The sequence below is a fragment of the Crotalus tigris genome, unplaced genomic scaffold (assembly GCF_016545835.1).
Source record: "Crotalus tigris isolate CLP2741 ecotype Arizona unplaced genomic scaffold, ASM1654583v1 scf7180000017666.379230911805:20528666, whole genome shotgun sequence".
In the NCBI taxonomy this organism is placed as follows: Eukaryota; Metazoa; Chordata; class Lepidosauria; order Squamata; family Viperidae; genus Crotalus; species Crotalus tigris.
This window is the reverse complement of record NW_024096552.1, coordinates 2,260,817-2,286,340: the sequence shown is the minus strand read 5'-3', so window position 1 is coordinate 2,286,340 and position 25,524 is coordinate 2,260,817. Positions and strand designations below refer to the sequence as shown.

The following is a 25,524-nucleotide window of genomic DNA, read 5'->3' as shown; positions in this document are numbered from 1 at the left end:
AAAGAATAATCCCACAACACCAGATGATCTAGCAATAAAACAGCCCATGAGGGAAAAATCAGCATAGCAGCGAAGAAAATTCCGATGATGAATCTGTGTATCAGGTTATCTCCCAAGATCATAATGCCAGTCTGCATATTAGTAAAATAAATGATACCTTGGCTTTGCCTGTGCTTTGCAAGACTCGCACTAGGACACTCATCAGCTCTTCCTTGTCTCTGGCACTGAGGCTGGGCTCCAGTGAAGCACATAATTCCCGATAATGGAAAGTGAGATATTCAGCAAATTCTTTGTACTGTACGATGGGCAACACTCTGATATTGCAATATTGTCCTCGGAGTCGAAGGGTGGGCATATTTGGCTTCTCTTTCCCCAGTGGGTACCATCTCTCCAAGGGCTGGCGCACAGCAGCCAGCTCCTTTAGGGGAATGGACATACTGGCAATGGGGCTCTCCTTTGGCCACAGCCCTTCTTCTTCCTGTAGCAGGTAGATCTGGAGTTCCACAGCTGGTGGAAGCGTCTTGAGGTTAAAGTGCTCTCCCCAGAAGAGAGTTCCTATGGTGCTAGCTTGCTTGGCTGTTGTGCGGGCATATGGGACCCCATCCAATTGGATTTCACAGTGGTATTGCTTCCTGGGAGACAAGTCTCGGGCTTCATATACCCAAAGACTTAACCTGTATTCCATCCTTTGGCAGTTATCCTAAAAAATGGATGCATGGGACAATGTTAAGAACTTAGACTGGATACAAAACAAGATGTGCTACAACTTGTCCAGTGTGGCACCTTTTTTGATGTGTTGGACTATAATTCCTATGAAACCCATATTTCTACATAAGTACTGAAGAAAACTGTTGTCAAGTGCAGGAAATCAGGAGTCCAGACAGTTCAAATGAATATATATAAGTTTATTGTACACTAAAGCTCTCTAAGAATCTGAACTACTAATGATGGTAGATCAGAGTCAATGGAATTCAAGGATCTCTGATGGGCATGAAGGAACTTGAGACTGATGATGTGTTTGATCCTCCCTTGGGCTCAACCTGGCCATCTCCTACAACTAGGTGGTAATACATGAAACTTTTAGATATAAAGGTGAATTCACAAAGAAAAGGCAAGAAATGAACAGGATTAGGTCTAAAGCAGCTGAAAGTTCAAGATTAAGGATTTGCTGGTGAGAGTAGAGGCTGGAGACACAAGAGACTGGAGGGGCCCATCACTGTTTATAAGCACTGCCAACTTTTTATGACTTCTTGGTCATAAAGACTAGAATTTCTGCTTTGGATAAATGACTGAGATAAGAACAGAGACCATGGCAAAAGACAAGTAAGAAGATTTTTATAAGGAGAAGATACGGGGAAAAAGAAAGTGATGTTGGTGAGAGAAGTTTCCTATGGAGAAATATGTCCGTTTTCTGAACAGTACAAGTCAAAACTGCTTTACCATACTGGGCTGGACAGCTTGACGTAAGTTCTCCATCCAATGGGTTCTCTCAGCAGCAGATGAACAGCTAAAGCAGTAGCGTTTCCCAGCACTCAGGACCTAAGAGAGGAGAACTCTGGTTAAGACATGCCCTGGGCCAATCTGGTATCTTCTCTCATTCTGAGGTAACAGTCCCTTGTTAGGATTAACAAAGTGAGGAAGCAGTAAGCAGATGAAATGGGGGTTATGACACTGCATGATTCATGACTGCCAAAAGGGCAGGGGTTCATATAATATATTCATCTTGAAACACCAGACTAAGCTGGTTTGCCATGACTATCAGAGATCAGAGGACACTTATGTTTATGCAGCTCAGACTGCAAAATGTTTTAGGCTGCAGCTGCCCTGAGACAAAGGGTATACAAGTTAAGTCTTCTGCCTCTTTTATAGATCCTTGTAGCCAAGAACATCTGAAGTCCTTCGTCTAGCCAGACCAACTTTATGGATGGAGTATTAACAAGAAATTGAGTTTCAATCTGAAGGTAGCTGAATCTCCAAGAACCACTTGCAGAATATAGAATTATCTCATTACTGAATCAAGTTATGAAATAATATATGGTTATACCTCAAAGCAGTGCTGCTCTCCCACAAGGCTGCTATGAAGTGGTCGGATCAAGACATCTTTCTCATTCCTCAAGTCCAGGGTGAGAGCTGAGCCAGGCAAGGCCTCCCTGTAGGAAGCAATGGAAAGGCCAGAATAAGAAATAGAATGTGTCCACAAACTCCTATGCATTTGCAAAGACTTGCTGCTTTTCAAAAATTCTTTTCAGATCATAAGTTAATTGAGGAAATCATTGCAGGCCTGCTTTTCCTGCTACGATTAGACTAGAATTGAGTGAGACACCAAAAGAGGAGGAGCCTTGTCCAAAGACTCTAAAAATTCTACTACAGTCAACCCCCAACCTTCCCAAAACCATATCCTGGAAAGGAGGCTTTGCTTCAGAATTCAGGGAGTCAGTGACCCATTCTCTCGTAGACCTGCCAGGATCATTTTTAGAAGCAAAGGCGAAGGCATATCTAAGCAAAGTCCAAAGACCACACTTTAAACCCAGAAGCCTATTCAGGATGAGGAAATGGGAAATGTATTCCGGAACAAGGCCCTGATGATAAGTCACAAATGAAGCAAACTGTGAAAATGATTGTTTGGGCTCAAGCCAGAGCTGAAATAAGAGATAAGCTTGCTGTGCTCCAAGCGTCCATCTTGTTAACAGTGCACCTGCTTTCTGGACTGCCCTACCAGACAATTTCTGAGAAAGTAGAGAAATTTAGCTAACTTCTTAGAACTAAACAGGTTTGGCCCAAGTTAGAAATGACTTGGGAGACCATCTGGAATGTGAGGGCTATTATCTAGACTGGGAAAATTGGAAAAAACATCTTGGAGGAGTAGGATGGTAAAGTGCTTCCATAATGCTGCCCCCAAAACTGCACAAATGGAGTCAGCTTGATTAAGGGCATCTTTACCTTTACCAGCTATTTCTTTGGTTTTTTCATATAGCTGAACTTTGGGTCAAATGTCAGAAGGTAGGAATGAGACATGCTGGCAAAAAAAAAAAAAAAATCATGATAAAATGAGTTATACCATGTGTCCAATCAGTTAAATATGCTCTTGAAACCATGAGTTGCTGCAGGGAAAAATACTTTAAAAAAAAATTCAATAGTAGAGAGAGTAGGGGTACCTGGGAATTTATCAGTCTTTGAGAGGAAACGCTGATTCTCAGTGTTTCTCAATTGTATTTTGAACCTAAGAATCTTCTGCCAACAGCACTTTTATTATGTCTGGATAGTGCTCAGTTTGTTTGCTAGGTATGAGAAGCCTTTTGTTCCACTGCTGGAATATCAGGGATCTGGGGACAGCTGTGACTGATACTGCCACATGCTGCCCTAAGGCAGCAGTAAATTGTTCAAAATAATAAGCATAGCATCCTTTTATGGTGTTTTAAGCTATCAGGAAGACATTGACCTAGCAACCTTTTATATGCCATAATAGTCACACTATGTTATAAAGATGCTTTCATTCTTAAAATTTTATTTTCTCTTGAACAATCCTCCAATATTTTTTTCTGTTATAAAATATTCAGTTCTTTTATTTTGAGTTGGACTATCAGTCTCCCACACCTGATTCATTTCACATAAACCCCTCACCCCCCCCCCCCCAAAGTATGGTCCATATAGAAAGCACCTGGATTGGGGAAATCTGGATTAAATGAACGGAAGGTGAACAGACAAATAACATTTTTGGGCCATATCTCAAACTGGCTGCCAGGATATCAGCTGAAACATAAAGAATAGGATGAGTTCATCACATCTAAACCAATATATTCAAGAAAACAAAGTGAATACAGAAAGAGGCGCATAAATAAGGCAATGAGAATTCCTGTTAGAGCCTACCTATTGCCATTCACAGCAGATTCACCTGAGGAATCAGTCTTAGGATGCAGCCATCCCTTCCGATTTCTGAAACGTCTCCAGAGCATGCCCTGGAAATAGGAAGAGAAAAAGGAATAATTATGAGGCTTTTCCTACCCCCTGAAGAGTAGGAAGCTGAAGGGGCACAGCTGAAAGAAAGCTAGAGATGTTTTGGCCCAAGGGTCTTCCAAGGTTCTCAGCCTTTCCCAAGCCAATCCAGGCAACGCCTCCCACAGCAGAGAGCAAGAATGAATGGGCTATACCATAGCAAGATACTTGTGGAGCAGTTAAGACCAATTGATCTAAACAACATCTCATAGCCAAGGACAGCACCCCTCCCAAATGAGTGTCCCTCAAGGCATCAAGTGTTGATTTTGACTTTAATGCCGGAGGTTTGGAGATAATGCAACTAGACAACAAATGACTGAGCAATTGGTGGTGGTGAGATGAAGCAGTGTGATGATCTGCATAAACTAAGGGAGAACAAGAATAATATGGGAAGCTGCTACAACTCTGAAGTAACATTCCTACAATAGGATTTTTATTCCAGATTCTGGAACGCTTGGGGAACACTAAACTGGGGAAAGCAGGGCCACAGAGGAACCCCAAGAAGCTAGGGGTCAAGAGAGTGCCTTTGCTTGACTTTTTTGCCCTCCCCCCCGGGTTGTACCTTCACATTGCCAAGCTGTGTCCCTGAAGAAGCATCCTGGGAAGCCTTTTTCTCCGGAGCCTCTCCTCCTAGGGAAAACTCTGCTGAAACAAAGTAAATTAAATAGAAGTCAAACACAATGAAACAGCTGGGGGGACAAATGAATTATAGAATCAAAGGGTTGGAAGGCACTTTTGAAGCTTTTCTAATCCCAACCTCTTAATCCTGGTATCATCTCAGAGACATTTGCTAAACGTTTCTTGAAAACTCCATTGATAAAGTACCTATAATTACAGGAAAGAGATTGTTCCACTACTTAATAGCTCTCATACTCAGAAAATTCTTCCTTACTTCAGATTTGAACTTCCCTCTTTAAAGCGTCAACTGATTGCCTTTTGTCCTATCTTGGGTACTACAGAGAATAAATCGAGATTCTACTGACTTCCAATCTGATGCTATGATGAGATGGGTGGAAGAAACTGGGGCTCCAGCTTCTTAGCCTGATTTCATTTGTTCCGGCAACCCCAAGGGGTCGGAAAGTTGCCCAGAGTTGTATACGAAGTATATACAACAGCAACGAAGAAGAAGGGAAGCTTTGGGAGTCTGGACCAGATGGCAGTCGGTCCAAATAAACTGAGGAACCTCTTCAAACAGACAGAAGAAAGGCTGCCTGTAAGCACAGGCAGTCAAAGTCACCGTCAGCCAGGAAAAAAAGTGAGGAGCTGCAGTGCACTGCCAAACATCTGACTGTCAACAGTGTGCTGGGCTTCCGGTGGTGACTGCTGCGTCGATGGCAACTTTTCCTTAGCTGTCAGCCCTGGGTTTGCGTGAAAGCGCGCAGAGACGGTGAATATCAGCTGTTCCACGGCTTGAAACCTCTCTCCTCGGGAGAAGAGGAGAAGGAGAGTTTTTTTCACGGGTAGAGGTAGAGCTCCCCTGCACCTCCTTAATTATTTGGAGGTTGTAGGGTGAGAGCTCCCTCGGAGCCCGAGGCTTTTTTTCTCCGCATTCCAGGATGCCTTTGTCCTGTTTTTCAAGAACAAAGCAAGATGCCGCTTCCACATCTGCATCTTAAAGAGACTTGTGAGTTAATTAAAAGCAGACAGAGTTGACTAGGAGAGATTAGAATTGTTAATGCTTGGGACTTTAACTCAGGAAAAGAGTTAAAAGAATCTTTTCCACCTTTCAATTTCACTAAAAGTAAGAGGAGAAAAATGGCGCTGGAGTGTTGTTTTCTTTGGTTGAAAGGACAGTGTTAAGAAAGACTTATATTTGGCAACAAAGTTTAAATATGTAACAGATTTTGACTATCTATTTAAAAGGCAAGAGTCTTTCTTTTCTTTTCTCTTTTCTTTTTGGGAATTAGCCTTCTCTTTCCCTTTTCTTTTTTTTCTTTTTTCTTTCTTCTTTTGTAACTTCTGATTTTATAAGAAGTGGTTTTAAATAGACAGAAAATGACTTCAAAGCGTCTCGGAATCCCTGTGGTTCCTAAAGGTTCAATCTCCTCTCTGGTAACTCAGACTGGGTTGCAAACTAAGCCTAAGTCACCCCCACCCTCTCCTCCACCACCGGCATTTACACTTAAAGACATACAAGATGCTTTGAAAAAAACAGCGCAAGAGATTAAAGAAAAAGTGGCAGAGCTTCTTGAGAATAAGAACAGAGAAATGAGGGAAGACATAACGCTTGGATTCCAAGGGCTAGCCGCCTATATTGAACACATAGATGACAGAGTGAATGAAGTGGTGGAAAATACTGCGAGATTAGAAAACCGACTTGGTAAAGTTGAAGATAAGATTGATACAACACAGGATGAAGTTACTATATCACAATATAGAGACATGGAATTTGCTTTGCGAATAAGAGAATTGAAGGAGAATCCATGAGAGGATCTGAGAGAGGAGGTGGCAAGAGATATTGCTCCTATTTTGGGATGTGAACCTGAGGAAATATTGAGAGAGATAGATAAAATATTTAGAGTCAATTCATGGATTGCGAGGCAGAGAAATTTACCTAGAGACGTGGTTATTTATTTCTCTAGGAGATCACTTCATAATGAAATTATACAGACTTTTTATAAGCAGAGATTTCAAATTGCAGCCCAAAATGTTATAATCTTAAAAGAAATACCTCCAAAAATCCTTAGAAAAAGAAAGGATTTTGCTTTTCTGGCTGAGGAGCTTAAAAATCGACAGGTTCAGTTTAGATGGGAGATACCTGTTGGAATAGTGGTGAACTATGCTAGGACACGTTATAGACTTAATACAATCTCAAAAGCAAAAGATTTTTATACTTCTGTCCTGAAAGCAGGTTTGCCACCATCTCCACAACCTAAGAGAATGGAAAAAAGGCCGGAAGAACAGCTAGTTGAAGGTGCAATGTCATTGGTTGTAGGAGATTTACAGGCTGGACCTATGGAACAGTGTTCGGAGGTAAAAGGTGATCCAAAGGAACAGAGGATGACTCGTGCTGCGCATAGATGTAAAGAAAAGGAACAGCAGAAGGCTGATGTTGGATCTATAATACAAGGTTTGATTACTACAGAGCCTGTGGGAGGGACAAGACCAAAGAGATCATCAACAGCTAATCTTCAAGCAGTGTTCCAGAGGCTTCAAGCCATTAAGGATGGCAAAGTTTCTGACATGGAATGTTAATGGCCTGAATTCACCACAGAAAAGAAAGGAAGTATTTCATTATTTGAAACAACATAAGAATGATGTTATTTGTTTGCAGGAGACCCATATTGCTTTAAGGGATCAAAAGTATTTGATTAATTCCCAGTTGGGATCACATTTTATAGCTTCTGCTCCGGAAAAAAAGGGGGTGTAGTTATTTATGTAAGAAAAGACTTATCGGCTAAATTAATTGATTATGATATACAAGGAAGATATGTTATCATTGAATTAGTATTACAAGACAAGAAATTTCTTATTATTGGATTATATGCCCCTAATCAACAACAAAAACAGTTTTATAAGTTGTTACATCAGAAGCTAATTCAATTGGATTATAAATCTGTTATTATGATGGGTGATTGGAATGGTGTTTTAGACTCAAGTAAGGATAAGAAGGGTTTTTTTAAATCTTCCAATCACGCTAAGCTACCTAAAGTTTTTTTTTATTTGAAGGATGATTTGGAACTCAGAGACATTTAGCAAGAATGGAACATTGAGGACAGAGACTTTACTCTTTTTTGGATAGGCATCAATCGTATTCTAAAATTGACTTTTTTTAAATCACCACTGATCTTTTTTCTAGGGTCAAGAATGCTAAGATCTTCCCCAGAATATTGTCAGACCATAATCCTGTATGGTTGGAGCTATCTGTCGAAGACGGGAATAGAAACACTTGGAAACTGAATGAAAATTTATTTAGATATGAGGGGATTTCACAGAAATGCAAAGAATATTTGAAGGAATTTTTTCTTTTGAATATGTATAAGGGTACCTCGATGGCAATGGTTTGGGATGCTAGTAAAGCTTACATGAGAGGGGTTCTGATTCATATGAATAATGCTCATAGGCGTAAACAGATGCAAAAACGTAAAGAGTTGGAAGAAGAGATTAAATTGAAAGAGAAGGCTTTTATTTTGAATCCATTGGACAATAGGTTAAAGGTTTCTATAAATATGCTTAGGGAGCAATTTAATATGTTAATGGCTGATCAGATTGCGATTAATTTGTGTTATATGAAACATAACATGTTTTGTAATGCAAATAAGCCTGGTAGGTGGTTGGCTTATCAATTATGGAAGAAACAGAAGTCAAGGATTATAGAGAAAATAGATCATAAAGATAAAGAGGTATATCAACAAAATCTGATTAAAAGGAGTTTTTTAGATTTTTATTCAAAGTTATATGCTAGTGAAAGCATACAAGTTTCAGATATAGAAAAGTATCTACAGGCAGCATATTTTCCTAGACTTTCAAATGATCAATGAGATGAGATGAAGTGTTTAATTACTTCTGAGGAAATCATTTGGGCAATTAAACAGTTAAAGGTTGGTAAGGCTCCTGGTACAGATGGATTAACAGCAATTTATTATAAAATGTTACTGAAGAGATGATAGAACCATTAAAGGAACTTTTTAACAGTATTTTGTTGGGAGCAGAGGTACCTCCATCTTGGAGAAGGGCTTTTATATCGTTGATCCCAAAGGAGGATCAAGATCTTACTCAGCCTAAGAATTATAGACCTATATCTCTTTTGAATACAGATTATAAGATTTTTTAGAAAATATTGGCAAATAGATTAATGCATGTTTTGAAGCAATTGATCCATAGTGATCAACCTGGATTTATAACTGGGAGATATATGAAATATAATGTAAGACAAATTGTTAATTTAATTGAGTATTTGGACAAGAATAATCAAATTCCTGTGGCTTTGATATTTTTGGATGCTGAAAAAGCTTTTGATCAGTTAAATTGGCAATTTTTATTTAAAGTTGTTGAGAAAATGAATTTTGGGGATAAATGTTTATATGCTCTTAAGGCTATATATCAACAACAATCGGCACAAATTATAATTAATGGAGGATTAACAGAAGCATTTAAAATTGAAAAGGGTACAAGACAGGGATGTCCATTATCCCCATTGTTATTTGTTTTAACAATGGAGATTTTACTAATTAAAATTCGTGAATCAACTATAATAAAGGGAATAAAAATAAATAAGAATGATTATAGGTTGAGAGCTTTTGCTGATGATTTGGTTGTGACATTATCTCAACCGACATATTCGGTAAGGGATCTGGTGAAAATTATAACCCAGTATGGGAAATTCTCTGGTTTTAAGGTAAATAATAACAAGACTAAAATATTACCGAAAAATATGTCTACGAAGGAAAAGGATATGTTAGCTAAATTGACAGGTTTTGAAATAGTGAAAAAGGTTAAATATCTGGGAGTATACATTACAGCTTCTAATGTTAAATTGTATAAAAATAATTATGAGGCATTATGGGTAAAAGTGCAAAAGGATTTAAATGATTGGAAAAAACTACAATTATCTTTGCTGGGGAGAATCTCAGCAGTTAAAATGAATGTTCTTCCAAAGTTTCTTTTTTTGTTTCAAATGATACCTATTTTGAAAAAAGATGTCAATTTGGATGAATGGCAGAAGGGTATTAATAAATTTATTTGGGCGGGTAAAAAACCAAGAGTTAAGTTCAAGATTATACAAGATGTATGGGAAAGAGGCGGACTTAAGGCGCCTAATCTGAAATTATATTATGATGCAGTGGCTTTAACATAGATTAGTGATTGGCTTAATTTAACAAATAAAAATATACTTTCTCTTGAGGGATGGGATTTATCATATGGGTGGCATGCATACTTAATTTATAACAAAAAAGTTGACCAAGCTTTTAAACTCATATTTTAAGAAGTGCTTTATTGTGTGTCTGGAAGAAGTATTATTATAAGTTAAATTATAAAATACTAATCTGGAGGATTCCTGGACACATGATAGAGGGGGTATCTATGGGTGTGAATTTGGATAGGATTTCTTATAAGGAACTACTTAGATTGGTAGGGAATGATTGGCAATTAAAATCGTTAGTTGAGTTAAAGCAAGAAAATATTGTACAGTCTTGGTTTCAGTATAATCAATTGTTGGCTAGGTGGAAGTTAGATCAAAAGGTTGGTATCACCTTAATGGATGAGAATTTGGTAATACAGATTAAAGATCAAAATCGAGTGCATATAAAGAGAATTTATAATTATTTAATAGAATTGGATTCGGAAATGGATTTAGTTAAAGATTGTATGGTAAAATGGGCCCAAAATATTCAAGAACCAATTCCTTTGGATATATGGGAGGTAATTTGGGTTAGAAATGTAAAATTTACCCAGGCCCAAAATTTAAAAGAAATTTTTTATAAAATGTTTTATAAATGGCATTGGATCCTAAAAAGTTGTCTTGTATGTATCCTAATTTACAGTCCAAATGTTGGAGATGTGGTAGTTTGGATGCTACTTATTTTTATATCTGGTGGACTTGTAGAAATATAAAAGCTTTTTGGATTAAGATTTGGTGGAACATTCAAAAGATTTTTAGGAAAAAGATAAAGTTTACTCCACAATTATTTTTATTGGGTGTTATTATAGATTGTGATGTTAAAGAAATTAACTTGATGTTGAATTTGATAACAGCTGCAAGGTTATTGGTAGGGCAATATTGGAAGAAGGATTGTTTGCCTACTATAGAAGAATGGACGCTTAAAGTGTCAAATTTAGCAGAAATGGCCAAGATTTCTGCTTACTTGAAGGATCATTCACAAGAAAGATATATTTCGGTCTGGAGAAGATGGATAGATTATATTCAGAATAAATATGGGACTAAAAAGTTCCATTTAGTTTTTGAGTAAATTTTAGAGTATTATTATTAATAGTTTATTATAGTAGAATTTTTATTAGTTTTATTATTAGTATTAGTATTGTTTAACAATTTGGATATTATATTGTTTAATAATTAGGATATTGACTTGTTTATATTATAATATTTATTTTTAATTTGTTTATACCTATGTTAAAGGGGAGTTAAAGCGCATTATGGACTTGGTTATTTATATAGTTGGTTAATGTTAGTTAGAGTTTGATTATTATTATATTTGTAACCCTGTACTCAGCTCTGGGAAGTGGGGGAGGGAGAGGGGGGTTTAGGGTTGGTGGGTTTTAGGGTGTATATTGTAATTTTTATAAAACTTTTCAATAAAAAAAGAACAATGTGCTGAAACTGGGTGAGATTGTTTTATTACTCTTCCTTATGGACTTGGAAATAGAGATCCCCTGATTGGAAAAAAATTCCAAAGCAAAGACCCCGGAAAGAACACGGAAGAAGGGAGTTAAAAGAAGTTAGAAATTTCAAAGAGGGGAAGGAAATTAAGGAATATAAAAGAATACTTAAAAATGGAATTCAGGCTGACTTAAAGAAAAACTACTTAACCCCGTAGGGTGTGGAAAATCTTTTTATATTCAATTTTTATGAGAAATAATTTAAAAAGAATGTTAAAAGAAAACTTTTCCAAAAAACCCTTCTAAATCTGGATATAGACAATTTAGTGAATAAGGACATCTAGTGGTGAAAGGAGATACTACAGCATTGTTGTTGTTAATTGCGAAGTCGTGTCCGACCCATCGCGACCCCATGGACAATGTTCCTCCAGGTCTTCCTGTCCTCTACCATCTTCTGGAGTCCATTTAAGTTCACACCTATTGCTTCAGTGACTCCATCCAGCCATCTCATTCTCTGTCGTCCCCTTCTTCTATTGCACTCAATCTTTCCCAGCATTAGGCTCTTCTCCAGTGAATCCTTCCTTCTCATTAGGTGGCCAAAGTACTTGAGTTTCAACTTCAGGATCTGGCCTTCTAAAGAGCAGTCGGGGTTGATCTCTTCTAGGACTGACCGGTTTGAACGCCTTGCAGTCCAAGGGACTCGCAGGAGTCTTCTCCAGCACAATAGTTCAAAGGCCTCAATTCTTTGGCGCTCAGCCTTTCTTATGGTCCAACTTTCACAGCCATACATTGCAACTGGGAAAACCATGGCCTGGACTATACGCACTTTTGTTGGCAGGGTGATGTCTCTGCTTTTTAGTATGCTGTCTAGATTTGCCATAGCTTTCCTCCCCAGGAGCAAGCGTCTTTTAATTTCTTGGCTGCAGTCCCCATCTGAGGTGATCTTGGAGCCCAGAAAAATAAAATCTGTCACTACCTCCATTTCTTCCCCATCTATTTGCCAGGAATTGAGAGGGCCGGATGCCATGATTTTGGTTTTCTTAATGTTGAGTTTCAAGCCAACTTTTGCACTCTCCTTCTTCACCCGCATCAAGAGGCTCTTTAGTTCCTCTTCACTTTCTGCCATTAGAGTGGTATCATCTGCATATCTTAGGTTGTTGATATTTCTCCCGGCAATCTTAATTCCAACTTTTGATTCATCTAGCCCTGCCTTTCTCATGATGTGCTCTGCATATAAGTTAAATAGGCAGGGTGACAGTATACAGTCCTTGCCGGACTCCTTTTCCAATTTTGAACCAATCAGTGGTTCCGTGTCCAGTTCTCACTGCTGCTTCTTGACCTGCATATAGGTTTCTCAAGAGACAAATAAGATGGTCTGGTATTCCCATCTCTTTAAGAACTTGCCACAATTTGTTGTGATCCACACAATCAAAAGCTTTAGCATAGTCAATGAAGCAGAAGTAGATGTTTTTCTGGAACTCCCTAGCTTTCTCCATGATCCAGCGTATGTTGGCAATTTGATCTCTAGTTCCTCTGCCTCTTCGAAATCCTGCCTGTACTTCTGGTAGTTCTCGATCCACATACTGCTGGAGTCTAGCTTGTAGGATTTTAAGCATAACTTTACTAGCATGTGAAATGAGTACAATGGTGCAATAGTTTGAACATTCTTTGACATTGCCTTTCTTTGGAATTGGAATGTAAACTGACCTTTTCCAATCCTGTGGCCACTACAGCAATACCAAATACTAAAAGAACTTTAAAAGCTCTTGATCTTGAAATAACACCTGGTGTAAACAAAGAGCTTTATATAACTTTACACTAGAAAAGACTTTCCACAATCATATCTTTTGACCCTGGATATAACTAAAACAGGAATTATTTGGAGACAGAGGGCTTTTTACATCTTTGAACTGACTGGAGCATCAGGATTTAGCTTAAAGTAGTTGGCTCGTTTTATGGTTGGATTTTAGCCTAAGATAGTTGGCTTTTTTCCTTTTCCTTTTTTTATTTTGTTTTTTCTCCTTGTAGATTTATAAACTTACTTAACCGAAAAATTAGTGCACCAAATCTCACCAGACTTATGAAAAACACTTCCTCTGTACCCTCAGTTGGAACATCTAGTCCAACAAGTCAAGGATCTATTGAAACAATGTTGCAGCAAGAAAGAATAAATACTGCTCAAACTGAGATGCAAACTACATTAAAATTAATTCAAGAATCAATACAGAGAAATCATGAAGAGATACAAACTAACTTTGATAAATTAAACAAACAAATGCTGGATATAAAGACACAATTTGAGGCTCATCAGCAAATGATTGTTAAAAATGAACAAAGAATTCAGAGAATGGAAAATAAAAACATTGACAAAAAATGGAAGCACTAATGCAAGAAAATGAAAAATTAGAACAAGCAAATCAAAGCTTAGAAGGAGCAGTTGCAGCTTTGGAAATGGAGAAAGCTGTACACTATTAAGATTTCAAAATATTCCTGAAGACAGAGAAGAAGATATAGCAGAAGTAATTATTAATTTACTGGCAGAGGCTTTAAAAACAGACCGAGAAGAAATACAAATGGAGATAGATGAAATATTTTGAATGAATTCAAGCTATGCAAGGAAATATAAATTACCCAGAGAATAATAATAATAATAATAATAAAAGGAAAAAAGAACAAAAAAAGAAAAAAAAAAACAAAATATTCTTTTCCTTTTTAAACATTTATTTTTTGTATTCATGTTTTTTTTATATATATACTATTGTTAATTATTTTATAATTTTTCTAATTAATGTATTTAGATTTCTAACTAATGTTAGATTCATTTATGGTTTATATCTTTTTTTAAGATTTTTTGATGAAATTTTAATTAAGCCTATATTCAGCTCTGGGAAGGTTGGGGGAGGGTATGGGAGGGTTGGGGAGGTTGGGGGGAAGATTGTTTTGTTTTTGTAAAATTTCAAAAAATTAATAAAAATTATCTTTGAAAAATAATAATAATGATGATGATGATGATGATGTTGGAAGGGACCTTGGAGGTCATATAGTCCAACCCCCTGCTCAGGCAGGAAACCCTATACCATTTCAGACAAATGGCTGTCCAGTCTCTTCTTAAAAACGTCCAGTGTTGGAGCATTCACCACTTCTGGAGGCAGGTTATTCCACTGGTTAATTGTTCTAACTGTCAGGAAGTTTCTCCTTAGTTCTAGGTTGCTTCTCTTCTTCATTAGTTTCCATCCGTTACTTCTTATCCTGCCTTCAGGTGCCTTGAAAAATAGCTTGACTCCCTCTTCTTTGTGGCAGCCCCTGAGATATTGGAATACTGCTATCGTGTCCCCCCTCGTCCTTCTCTTCATTAAACTAGACATTCCCAATTCCAGCAGCCTTTCCTTATATCATTTAGCCTCCAGTCCCCTAATCATCTTTGTTGCTCTTCTCTGTACTCTTTCTAGAGTCTCAACATCTTTTTTACATCGTGGTGGCCAAAACTGGATGCAGTATTCCAAGTGTGGCCTTACCAAAGCATTGTAAAGTGGTATTAATACTTCATATGATCTTGATTCTATCCCTCTGTTAATGCAGCCCAGCACTGTGTTGGCCTTTTTGGCAGCTGCAGCACACTGCTGGCTCATATTTAAGTGATTGTCCACTAGGAATCCGAGGTCCCTCTCACAGTTATTACTATTGAGCAAGGTACCCCCTATACTATACCTGTGCATTTAGGGTTTTTTGCCTAAATGTAGAACCTTACTTTTTTCACCATTGAATTTCATTTTGTTAGATAGCGCTCAGTGTTCAAGTCTGTCCAGATCCTCCTGTATCCTAAGCCTATCTTCTGGAGTGTTGGCTATTCCTGCCAGCTTGGTGTCATCTGCAAATTTGATGAGTTCCCCATCTATCCCCTCGTCCAAATAATTGATGAAGATGTTGAAGAGCACTGGGCCCAGAACAGAGCCCTGGGGCACCCTGCTACACACTTCCCTCCATTGAGAACCACACGCTGAGTATGGCCGGTCAGCCAGCTACAGATCCATCTGGTGGTGATGCTGTCTAACCCGCGTTTTTCTATCTTATCAAGTAGTAGGTTGTGATCTACTTTGTCAAATGCCTTACTGAATCCAAATAAATTATATCCACAGCATTTCTCTGGTCTACTAATTTTGTCACTTGGTCAAAGAATGCAATAAGGTTTGTCTGGCATGATCTGTTTTTGACAAACACGTGTTGGCTTTTAGTAATGACTTGGTTTGCCTGTAGGTGTTCGCTGATTCGTTTTTTGATTATCTTTTCCAGAATCTTCCCAAGTATTGAGGTCAGGCTGATAGGTCTGTAATTGCCTGGATCCATTTTTTCCCCTTTTTTGAAGATGGGAACTACATCAGCTCTTTTCCAGTCCTCTGGTAGTTCCCCAGTGCTTCAGGATCTTTGAAAAATATAGTTTGGTGGTTCTGAGTTCACATATGCCAGTTCCTTGAGAACCTTGGGATGTAATCCATCTGGTCCTGGTGATTTGAACTCATCTAGGCTGGATAGGTGCTCACTTACCATTTTCTTGCCTATCTTAACTTGTGTTTCTATTCTGTTTTTTATGGCACTATTTTTGATAGGTTGGTCTGCTTTTTCCCTTTGTGTAAAGACAGATGCGAAAAACAAGTTAAATAGTTCTGCTTTCTCCCTGTTGCTTGTCACTTTCTTGCCACTTTCACCCACTAATGGATCAATTGTTTCCTTCACTTTTTTCTTGTTTTTTACATGTTGAAAGCAGCTTTTTTTGTTATTTTTGACTTTGGTCGCAAGCCTTAGTTCATTTTGAGCCTTAGCTTTCCTCACTTCATCTTTGCAGGCTTGGGCTATTTGCTGATATTCTGACTTAGTTATGTGCACCTCTTTCCACTTTTTATACTTGTCCTTTTTATCTTTCTTATAAAGAAAACAACAAGAGATGAGATACTGAGAAGAGTCAGAGATAAATCATTACAATATAAGAATAAAGAAATTGTGGTGTTAAAGCAGATCCCCAAAAGAATAACAGATACCCAAAGACTATATCACTTTCTAACTACAAAGCTAATTGCAAAATGTATAAACTTCAGATGGCTGATGCCAGAAGGGATCCTAATCAACTGAAATAATACAAGATATCGACTAGACTCAGTTTGGAAGGCATAAGACTTTGATGAAAGAAATCAAGTGTTCCTAAATGAAAGAGTACAACATCAACAAGAGGAGAGAAAAGGCCAGAAACAGACAGAAGAAACAATTGAGGACACAGCTATACAAACAGAAGAACAGAAAGAGAAGCCTGACCAAGAAGATGAGGGAATGGCAAGAGAACAGAGGACTACAAGATCAACAAGACCTAAATATAAGTAATTAAAATGGTTGAAAGAAAATTGATTTTTTTTCGATGAACATAAATGGACTGAATTCCCCATCAAAAAGAAATAAAATAAAACTACATATAGATATAATTTGTTTGCAAGAGACACACATAAAAAGACAATACTACAAACTGTTGGAATAGTTTGGGAAACTTTATCACGCATTCAGTGCAATAGAAAAAAAGAGGAGTAGCTGTATATATTAAAGAGACAATAGATTCTAAAATGATTTATTCAGATGAAGAAGAGAGAATTGTGATGGTAGAAATATTGTTACATCAAAAACAAACATTGTTGGTAGTAATATCTGTACCAAATAATAATCAGGAAGAATTCTATCAAAATCTCCATAGCAAAATAACAGAAATGGAGTATCAAAATATTTGTTTAGTAGGAGATTTCAACGCAATAGTGGATGGGACATTAGATTATAAAAGTAGCAAAACAAGAAAAAGTGGAAGAAAAGGATTACCTAAGACTTTTTTTTTAATATGATAGAGGAAACTGTGGTACAAGATGTCTGGAGGGAAACTAATCCAGTAAAACTACAATACACATTTTATTCAAACAGTCATAAATCCTGGTCCAGAATTGACATGATTTGGATGACACCTGATTTAAGGACAATTATGCAGGAGACTGAAATAGAATTAGGTACACAGGCAGACCACAACCCTATAAAAATGTCATGGAAGGCAAAACAAAAAAAAATTAAAATGGACTTTGAATCAATCTATATTAAAAGAAAAAAATGTATAGAATTAGCAACAAAAGAAATGGAGCTTTTCTTTAAAGAAAACAAAAAAGAAGATACAACACTACAAAATGTATGGGATACAGCCAAAGCATATTTTAGAAGTATAGCTATAACATATATGGCAAAAAAAACAAAGAAAAAAGAAAATATATATTATTAAGGGAAGAATTTGAAAAATTAGAATTAGAACTGCAAATAAATCCACAAAAGAAAATACTGAAAAGACAAATGGAAAGAATAAAACATAAATTAAATTCGATGGAATCAGAAAAACTGGCACAGCAAATTTAAAGAGCAAAACATTTTTTTTTTGAAAATGCAAACAAACCAGGAAGATGGTTATCTTACAAACTTAAAAAACAGAAGAAGAAAAAACTGATAAATAACTTAGTAGATGAAAAAAAAAACTGTCTATAATTTAAAAATAAAGAAATAAAAAAGATAATTAAAGAATACTATAAAAAATTGTACGATATAGAAGAAATTTCATGGGAGAAAGTGATTCAATATCTGGAAGAAAATAATTTACCAAAAATTTCAGAAAACTTTAAAACTATGTTAGAAGAAAAAATAACAATGATGGAACTAACTGAGGCTATAAGAAGACAAAAAAAAAAAAAAAAGAGAGAGAGAGAAAACACCAGGACCAGATCGACTACTGGTGGAGCTATATAAATGTTTACAAGATACATTAAATGTACCATTGAAGAATGTATGTAATGAACTTTTGTTGGAGGCTAAACTCCCAAATACAATGACAGAAGCAAATATTACTTTAATACCAAAAAAAGATTCAGATTTGACACAGATAAAAAAATTACAGACCGATATCATTACTAAATGCGGATTATAAAATTTTTACTTCAATAATAGCGGAGAGACTGAAAAGATTTTTAACTGAATTTATACATTCAGGCCAAAATAGATTTTTATCATAGAGACAAATTAAAAATAATCTAAGAGTTATAACGGATATATTGGAATATTATGAACTGCATCCAGGGAAACAATTGGCACTAATATTTTTAGATGCTCAAAAGACATTTGATAATGTTTCCTGGCAATTTATGATCCAACAATTAAAAATAATGGACTTTGGACAAAACTTTATAAATATGATTAAAACAATATATAATAAACAAACAGTGAAAGTGATTGTAAACGGAGACTACACTTTGAGATAAGAAAAGGTACAAGAGAAGGATGTCCATTATCTCCATTGTTATTTGTCTTAACTTCGGAAGTTTTAAACAGAAATATTAGACAAGATACAGAAATTAAAGGACTAGAAATAAAAGGTGAAAATACAAATTGTAAGGATTTGCGGATGATTTGGTATTTATTCTAGAAGAACCTTTGGAGACAATCCCTAAACTACTGGAGAAGATAGAACAGTATGGAGAAATAGCAGGACTGAAACTACAGGAAAAAAACCTAAAGTAATAGTTAAAAATCTCTGATAAGCAAAAAAAAAAAAAATGTCAGAAAAAAATAGACCTACAAATAATTAAAAAGGTTAAATACCTGGGAATATACTTAACAGCAAGATGTTCAACGATAAAAGAAGATAATTATACAAAATTATTGAATCAAATAAGACTGGACTTGGAAAAATGGAAAAACCTGCAACTGTCGATATTAGGAAGAATTGCTACAGTGAAGATGAATGAAACAAAAATTTTGTTTCTATTCCAAACAATATCATAAAACTTGAGAAAAAATTCTTTGAAGATTTAAATTCATTAATTTTGAAATTCATTTGGCAAGGAAAGAAAGCTAGAATTAAGATGAAAATGTTATAAGAAGCCAAGGAAAATGGAGGTTTTAGTTTGCCAGAGTGGTTTTTATACTATTAACATCTGTATTAACATAGGTAAAAGAATGGATAACTCTTAGAAACAAAAGGTTGTCTTTTTCATTTAGTGGAGGCTGTATTTAATAAAAGTAAAGTAGTATCCACCCCCACAGTTCCCACAGCTGCAACCGCTTATCTTTTCTCTTCAAAAGTAATTTGAAGGCCAAGTCCATCTCATCTCCAAACAGTAACCAGCAGTTGCAATATTAACTTTTCACCAATAGATGTCCTCAATAGGTTAAAAAAATCTTTTCCAGACACCATTTTCCCCCCTTTTTCTATCTTTTAGAGAAAAAGGTGGAAAAAGAAATAATCTTCCAGTATAATATGATAGTAGAGTTCTGTATCCCAAAGTAGATAAGAATAAAGTGTAGTCTTTAATTTTTTTTTATTTTAACCTTTTTATTCAGCGCCTTTCTTCCCACACATACCAAAGCTGCTTTTTCAAGACGGGAAAATGATTCCAACAGAGCTTTTACAGGCAAAATAAGAACAAAATAGGATGAAGAGAGGAGAAGGGGTCTCCACTAAAAGAAAAAAAGAGGGAATCTCTTCAATTATTATTAAAATGGAGAAACCTTATTCACAATTGAACTATAAACTTATATTGGAAAAGATCTATGAGGCTACTGAAGAAATATGTGCTACAATGAAAGAGATTTCTACAGAATTAAGAGTCAGAAGCCATATTCCAAACCTCCAAACTGACTTTCAGACAACATCAGACCATTCTATAAACCAAAACATACTAGAATGAGGATTTAATTGAGACTAAAGAGGAACTTATTTTATCCTACAAGCATTTCATTTATACATTTGAGGATCAGAAAAATCAAAGACTGAGATTTGAGACTTTAAAGCAACGAAGCTTTAAGGACAAGAAAAATAGATGCCTAATGCAGAGGGCAGGATGCTTCTTACTGTCCCAAATGATACTACAAGCAATAAAGAGAGACTTATTGGCTGAAAAGAAAGCTTTGTTATGGAAACCTGCCTGGCACTAAAAAAGGCCAGAATAAGACTGAAAAGTTAAATTCAAAATTATATGTGATGGATCAAAGGCACGTAGAATTATGGATTGATTTAAGGATTAAGATTTATATAAAATATGTAAAATGTAAAATATACTTGAAAATTCCAGGATGGCTTTCAACAATAGAAGCATTTGTATTAGTTAATTTTGAAAAAATTTGGACATACAGAGATATTCTAATTTCTGAAGGGAATTTAAAATCTAAACAAGAAATGGAAAATCAGGGTATAAATCTATCATGGTGGACATACTTACAAATGCAAGTTAGACATGATAAAGATGTTAAACTGTATGGATTTTATAAGGAGAAAACCTTGTTTGATAAGATATTATTAACCTCTGATGAGAAATTAATTAAAAAAAATATAATTTTCTATTGAATTTGAAAATGGAAAGCAAACAAGTTAAAGAAACAATGATAATATGGACAAATTTTTTTGGATATAATATAGAATTAGAAAAATGGCAAAACTTGTGGGAAAGAAATTATAAATTGACAATGTCAGCTCCTTATAAAAGAAAACTTATATAAAATGTGTTATAGATGGCACATGCCACTAGTAAGATTAGCAAAAATGTTTAAAAACATGTCAGAAAGATGTTGGAAATGTAAACACAAGTCAGGTACTTATTACCACGTTTGGTGAACATGTGCCAAAGTGAAGAGTTATTGTAAAAAAATACACACGTGGCTAGAAAAGATGTTGGGAAAACATGTAGATTTTAAACCTGAATTTTTTTATTAGGTATAATGCCAGAAAAGATTGATAAACAAAGCATATATTGATTTTACATGTAATAACAGCAGCAAGAATTATATTCGCACAATATACCATCAGATGAAGAAATAATTAAAAAATACTAGAATGTGCGGAGATGGACAGGCTGACTTTGAGGTTGAAAGAAAAAGAAGAAACAAAATATTATCAAAGTGGGGATTTATTTTATCAATAATTAAAGAAAAGAATAAAGGATTAGGAATTAAATCTGTATTAGTGAATGTAAAACTCAGACAACATATTTGTTGAACAAGTACTATTGAATGTATGAAAAAATCAGTAAAAATCTTATTTAAGAAAAAGAGAGAGAGAATAAATCAAGACTTCTGGTTTTGCCCAGTAATGCATGGTTGTGGAATTGCAAACGCTTCACTTCCCGTGGCTCTTTTTGCCCTGCCAGGGGACCCTAAATGGGTCTAAAGCCACCCCAAAGAGGCAGCAAAGAAAGAGAACATTGGTGAACAGTGTGCTGAAACTGGGTGAGAAATTTGATCTTCTCTTTCCTACTGTATATCCTGAACTTTTGTAAAAGATACCCCAAGAAGCAAAGAAGCCTCCAAAAGTGAAAGGAAGCCCATGAAAGGAAGCCCCGAATTAAACTATTAAAGGAGACAAAAACATACTGTTGCTGACATCTAGTGATGGAAGAGAATATATAACTTTACCTGCTTTGTAATAAGTGTTGGCAGGATGCCCAGAATGAGATAAACTACTTCTTTGATCTTTAAAAAGAGCTAAACAAAACACTTTGGGCCAGCCACAATAAGCAAAGATTATAACTGAAAAACATAACTGACCTTCCTGGATGATAAACACTTATTAAATGTGATTTTAAAGCTGTTTTCAGAGAAAGAATTTTTTTTTTTTGAATTCTAGCTACCATGGAATCTCAAGAGCTTACAAAAAGAACTTGTCAAGAAAAACCAAATACTTTCCAGGAGGAAATGCTCGCTATGTTGTAACTAATCCAAACAACAATGGCTATAAACCACAACGAAATTAAAAATAACTTTGATGACATAAATGGACATATCTTTACATTAACCTCACAACATAAGAATTTTCAGAAAATGAAAGAATCTACCAATTGGAAGGAATTATGATTTAACGCAGATGGAAGAAAACACACAAGGTGTGACTGAAGCACTGGAACTGGAAGAGATAGTCCACACCCCAGAATCACAAAACAAAGCCAAAGATAAGAAGAAAAGCCTGATAAAATGGATTACAATTATTTCAATTTGTGAGGGAAAAGTCTAAATGAGAATGTTGAAAACAGGACATATAATGCAACCAAGAGGACTAACTAGAAACGAAGTTCTATATTGATGCTATCACTAATTAGATAAATGTTAGGAAAATGTTTATATTTAACTCTTTGTTACTAAAATACTAGAACTATATTAACCTAATGTTTGCAAAAGAGAACAATATGAGAAGAAGAGAAAATGAAAGAAAGCTGTTATGTAGAGTACGATATGATAGAAATTGACTATTATTGATTGTTGTGAAATGTGAACCCAGACAACATGCTGTTTACTAGGCACCAGGTTGTTAGGTTTTTTTTTTAAAAAAAAATAAAAAATAAAATATATATTAAAAAAAAAGAGAGAGAATAAATCCACAAGTTCTTTCTTGTAATAGCTCTTATAGTATTGGAAGACTGCTATCATGTCTTCCCTTAATCTTCTCTTCCTTAGGCTGAAGAGTTCCTGTAAACATTCTTCATAGAATTTAACTTCAAAGCCTTTGTCACTCTTCTCTGCATTCTTTCCAATTCCTCAGCATCCAGTAGAAATTCAAACTGGGCACAGTATTCCAGATATGCTGTGCCCAATGCAGCACAGAGCAAAACTATTACATCCCATGATCCTAACAGTATATTTCTTTTTTTATTTTTTATTTAAACCAACAAAACATAACACACATACACACACAGTGTATACTCCTCCCTTTTTTTAACAGCGATTTTGTAATGGTAATCTTCTATTATTTACATTTCCCCCCCTTATTCTTCTTTAGAATATTTGTCCTTGTTGCCCCATTGTTTCTTATTTGCATTTTTCTTCCTTCATACTATACTTCATACTAAGAATAATACATATTATTATTACTATACATTATTATAGACACATTTTCCACTTTTGACCTTTCCACATTTATTCTCCTCTATTATTTCTAGTCTCCAACCAGTCATACCACTTGTTCCATATTAGATAGTACTCTGTGTCTTCCTTTTCTTTTATCTCTTTTGTTAATTTGTCCATCTCAGCACAGTCCAGGATTTTTCTTATCACTTCTTCCTCTGATGGTATATTCTCATTTTTCCAGAACCTAACAGTATATTTCTATTGATGCAGATCAAGAATGCAGTGGTTCTTTTGTTAGCTGCAATATCTTTGTAGCTTGTTTTTAATCTGTGGTTTGTTGGGGTACTCAAATCCTTCACACCAGTACTACTGTTGAGACAGATACAGCTTGTTTTGCTACCCAAATGCAAAGACTTAGTGTTCTTGCCACTGAACTGCATTTTGTTAGATAAGGCCCAATGTTCAATTCATTCAAGATTTTTTGAACTTTGAGCTGCTTCCACCCAGCACAGTGCTACTTGCAAATTGATGAGCATCCCTCCTATGCTCTCATACAAAGTCATTTGTGACAATGTTGAAAAGCACTGGGCCCTGGGAAACACTATTGCTTGCTTTCATTCATGTGGATATAGTTCATTAAGGCTATTTGCACAATCAACTGCATATCCAACTACTAATGTGATCATCCACCCCACATTGTTTTATTATACTGTATAAAGAAGGAGGCTCAAGTCAACTTTATCAAATGAATTATTGAATTGTGAGTCACTATACAGGCAATAACAGCTATGAAACAGGTGCTTTACAGGCCATAAAGCATCCCAGGATTATAAATGGTCGCATTGCCCCCCTCCCAACATCATGTGTGACTGCATGTTAGGCAGATCAATTTACAACCTATTGTGACAATCCACAGTCACATGACTATGATTCATGGTGTTTTTTGCTGTTTTCCATCAATACCCATTGAAATAAAAGGGTTCACTTAATGACCACATAGCGACCATCATGTTTGCTTAATGACCGCTGTGAAAAAGAAATTTACTTCCAGAAATTATGTCTTGTTTTACAACCATAACAATTTACAATCATAATTTTGGACTCAGTTATGGTTGTAAGTTGAGGATTAGCTGTATCCACAACATTTACTTGGATTACTAATCTTATTATTTTGTAAAAATAAATAATTAAACAAAAGCAGAAAAATTTCTCTGGCACAACCTATTTTTAACAAACTCATGCCAACAGAAGGTTTAAGCCCCATGAAACCCAAACCTGAGCACCTTAGGAGTAAGCATCCCATCAAACCCCACAGTGCTGGTTGGATTGGTGGTAGGAGGTGGAGGGAAGAGAGGGGTGGTCAAATATCAGGGTTTTTTGCTTTCTAGCCATAGGAATATCGATAGGAATATAGGATAGGAATATCGATCTCTCAATCCTCTAGAAGTTTTGGAAATCCCTGTGCATTAAACTCCTTTGCAATTTCTCACCTCTTTGGTTTTTAACTGGTGTGCAAGTTCCTAACATACAAGCCTTAGATGGAAACTTTGGCTTTTGCCATCCCATCCACAAGAAACCCCTGTTTGAAGAACCAGTAAACTATTTACATTGGAGATATGATGATCTACCAGAAGACCAATGAGTCTATCTCCTGGTAAGTTGTCATATCTCAAAAGAAAGGGAAAATTAGGGTCTAAAAGGACTAGCTGTGTGGATTAAGGTGCTAATCCCAGTTAAATGTCTGGTCATTCTTGTGGACAAGACAAAATGGCAAGAGCATCACAGTGCCCAGCAGTCCTGCTGCCCACCATTCAACTCCAAGGAAACAATTAATATGCTTAAGAAATACCTGATATCAGTAATAAGGTGGGTGAGAGAGAACAAGCTGAAAATAAATCCAGTCACCCCTTCTTTATTTCCAGTCATCTGGTCACACATTTAGCCTAGGGGCGTGTGTGTGTGTGTGTGTGAGAGAGAGAGAGAGAGATAATACTCACTATTCTCCTTATCTCGTTGGAATATTGAGTTATTCTCTGAAACAGAACTGCTGGTTCGTTTCCGCTTCTCAAGCAGATTCTAAAATAGAAAAGAGAACTCTAGGCAGATCCACTACTTTGATATATTATTATTAATCTACCCTCAATCCTATAACCTCTGAGCATGCTCAGATTCTGCTCCTGCCCCTTTTTAAGTTCTAAAAGTCAAAGATGCTCCCACCTCCTCATCTCTGCCCCACAACACCAGCTGTCCATCCTGCAGAGATACGTTAGCCACATCCCAAGGAGGAACACCAGGACCCATGCTTAGAATCAAATGGACAACAGAATCATCACCTGTAGGGAGAAATATGGATATAATGTG

At 36.0% G+C, this 25,524-nt stretch overlaps 1 protein-coding gene across 1 annotated transcript in view; it reads right to left on the bottom strand.

The window, feature by feature from the left end:
• The window catches only part of RASAL3 (RAS protein activator like 3), a 73,508-nt gene that overhangs the window by 33,169 nt on the left and 14,815 nt on the right, over positions 1-25,524 (bottom strand). Inside the window, exons 3-9 of the mRNA XM_039336442.1 lie at positions 25,381-25,496; positions 25,161-25,239; positions 4,556-4,638; positions 3,868-3,956; positions 2,045-2,150; positions 1,441-1,539; positions 158-700 (exon numbers count right to left, since the gene is read on the bottom strand). Of these exons, the coding sequence (XP_039192376.1) occupies positions 158-700; positions 1,441-1,539; positions 2,045-2,150; positions 3,868-3,956; positions 4,556-4,638; positions 25,161-25,239; positions 25,381-25,496 (1,115 nt within the window). The remainder of the gene's footprint in view (positions 1-157; positions 701-1,440; positions 1,540-2,044; positions 2,151-3,867; positions 3,957-4,555; positions 4,639-25,160; positions 25,240-25,380; positions 25,497-25,524) is intronic.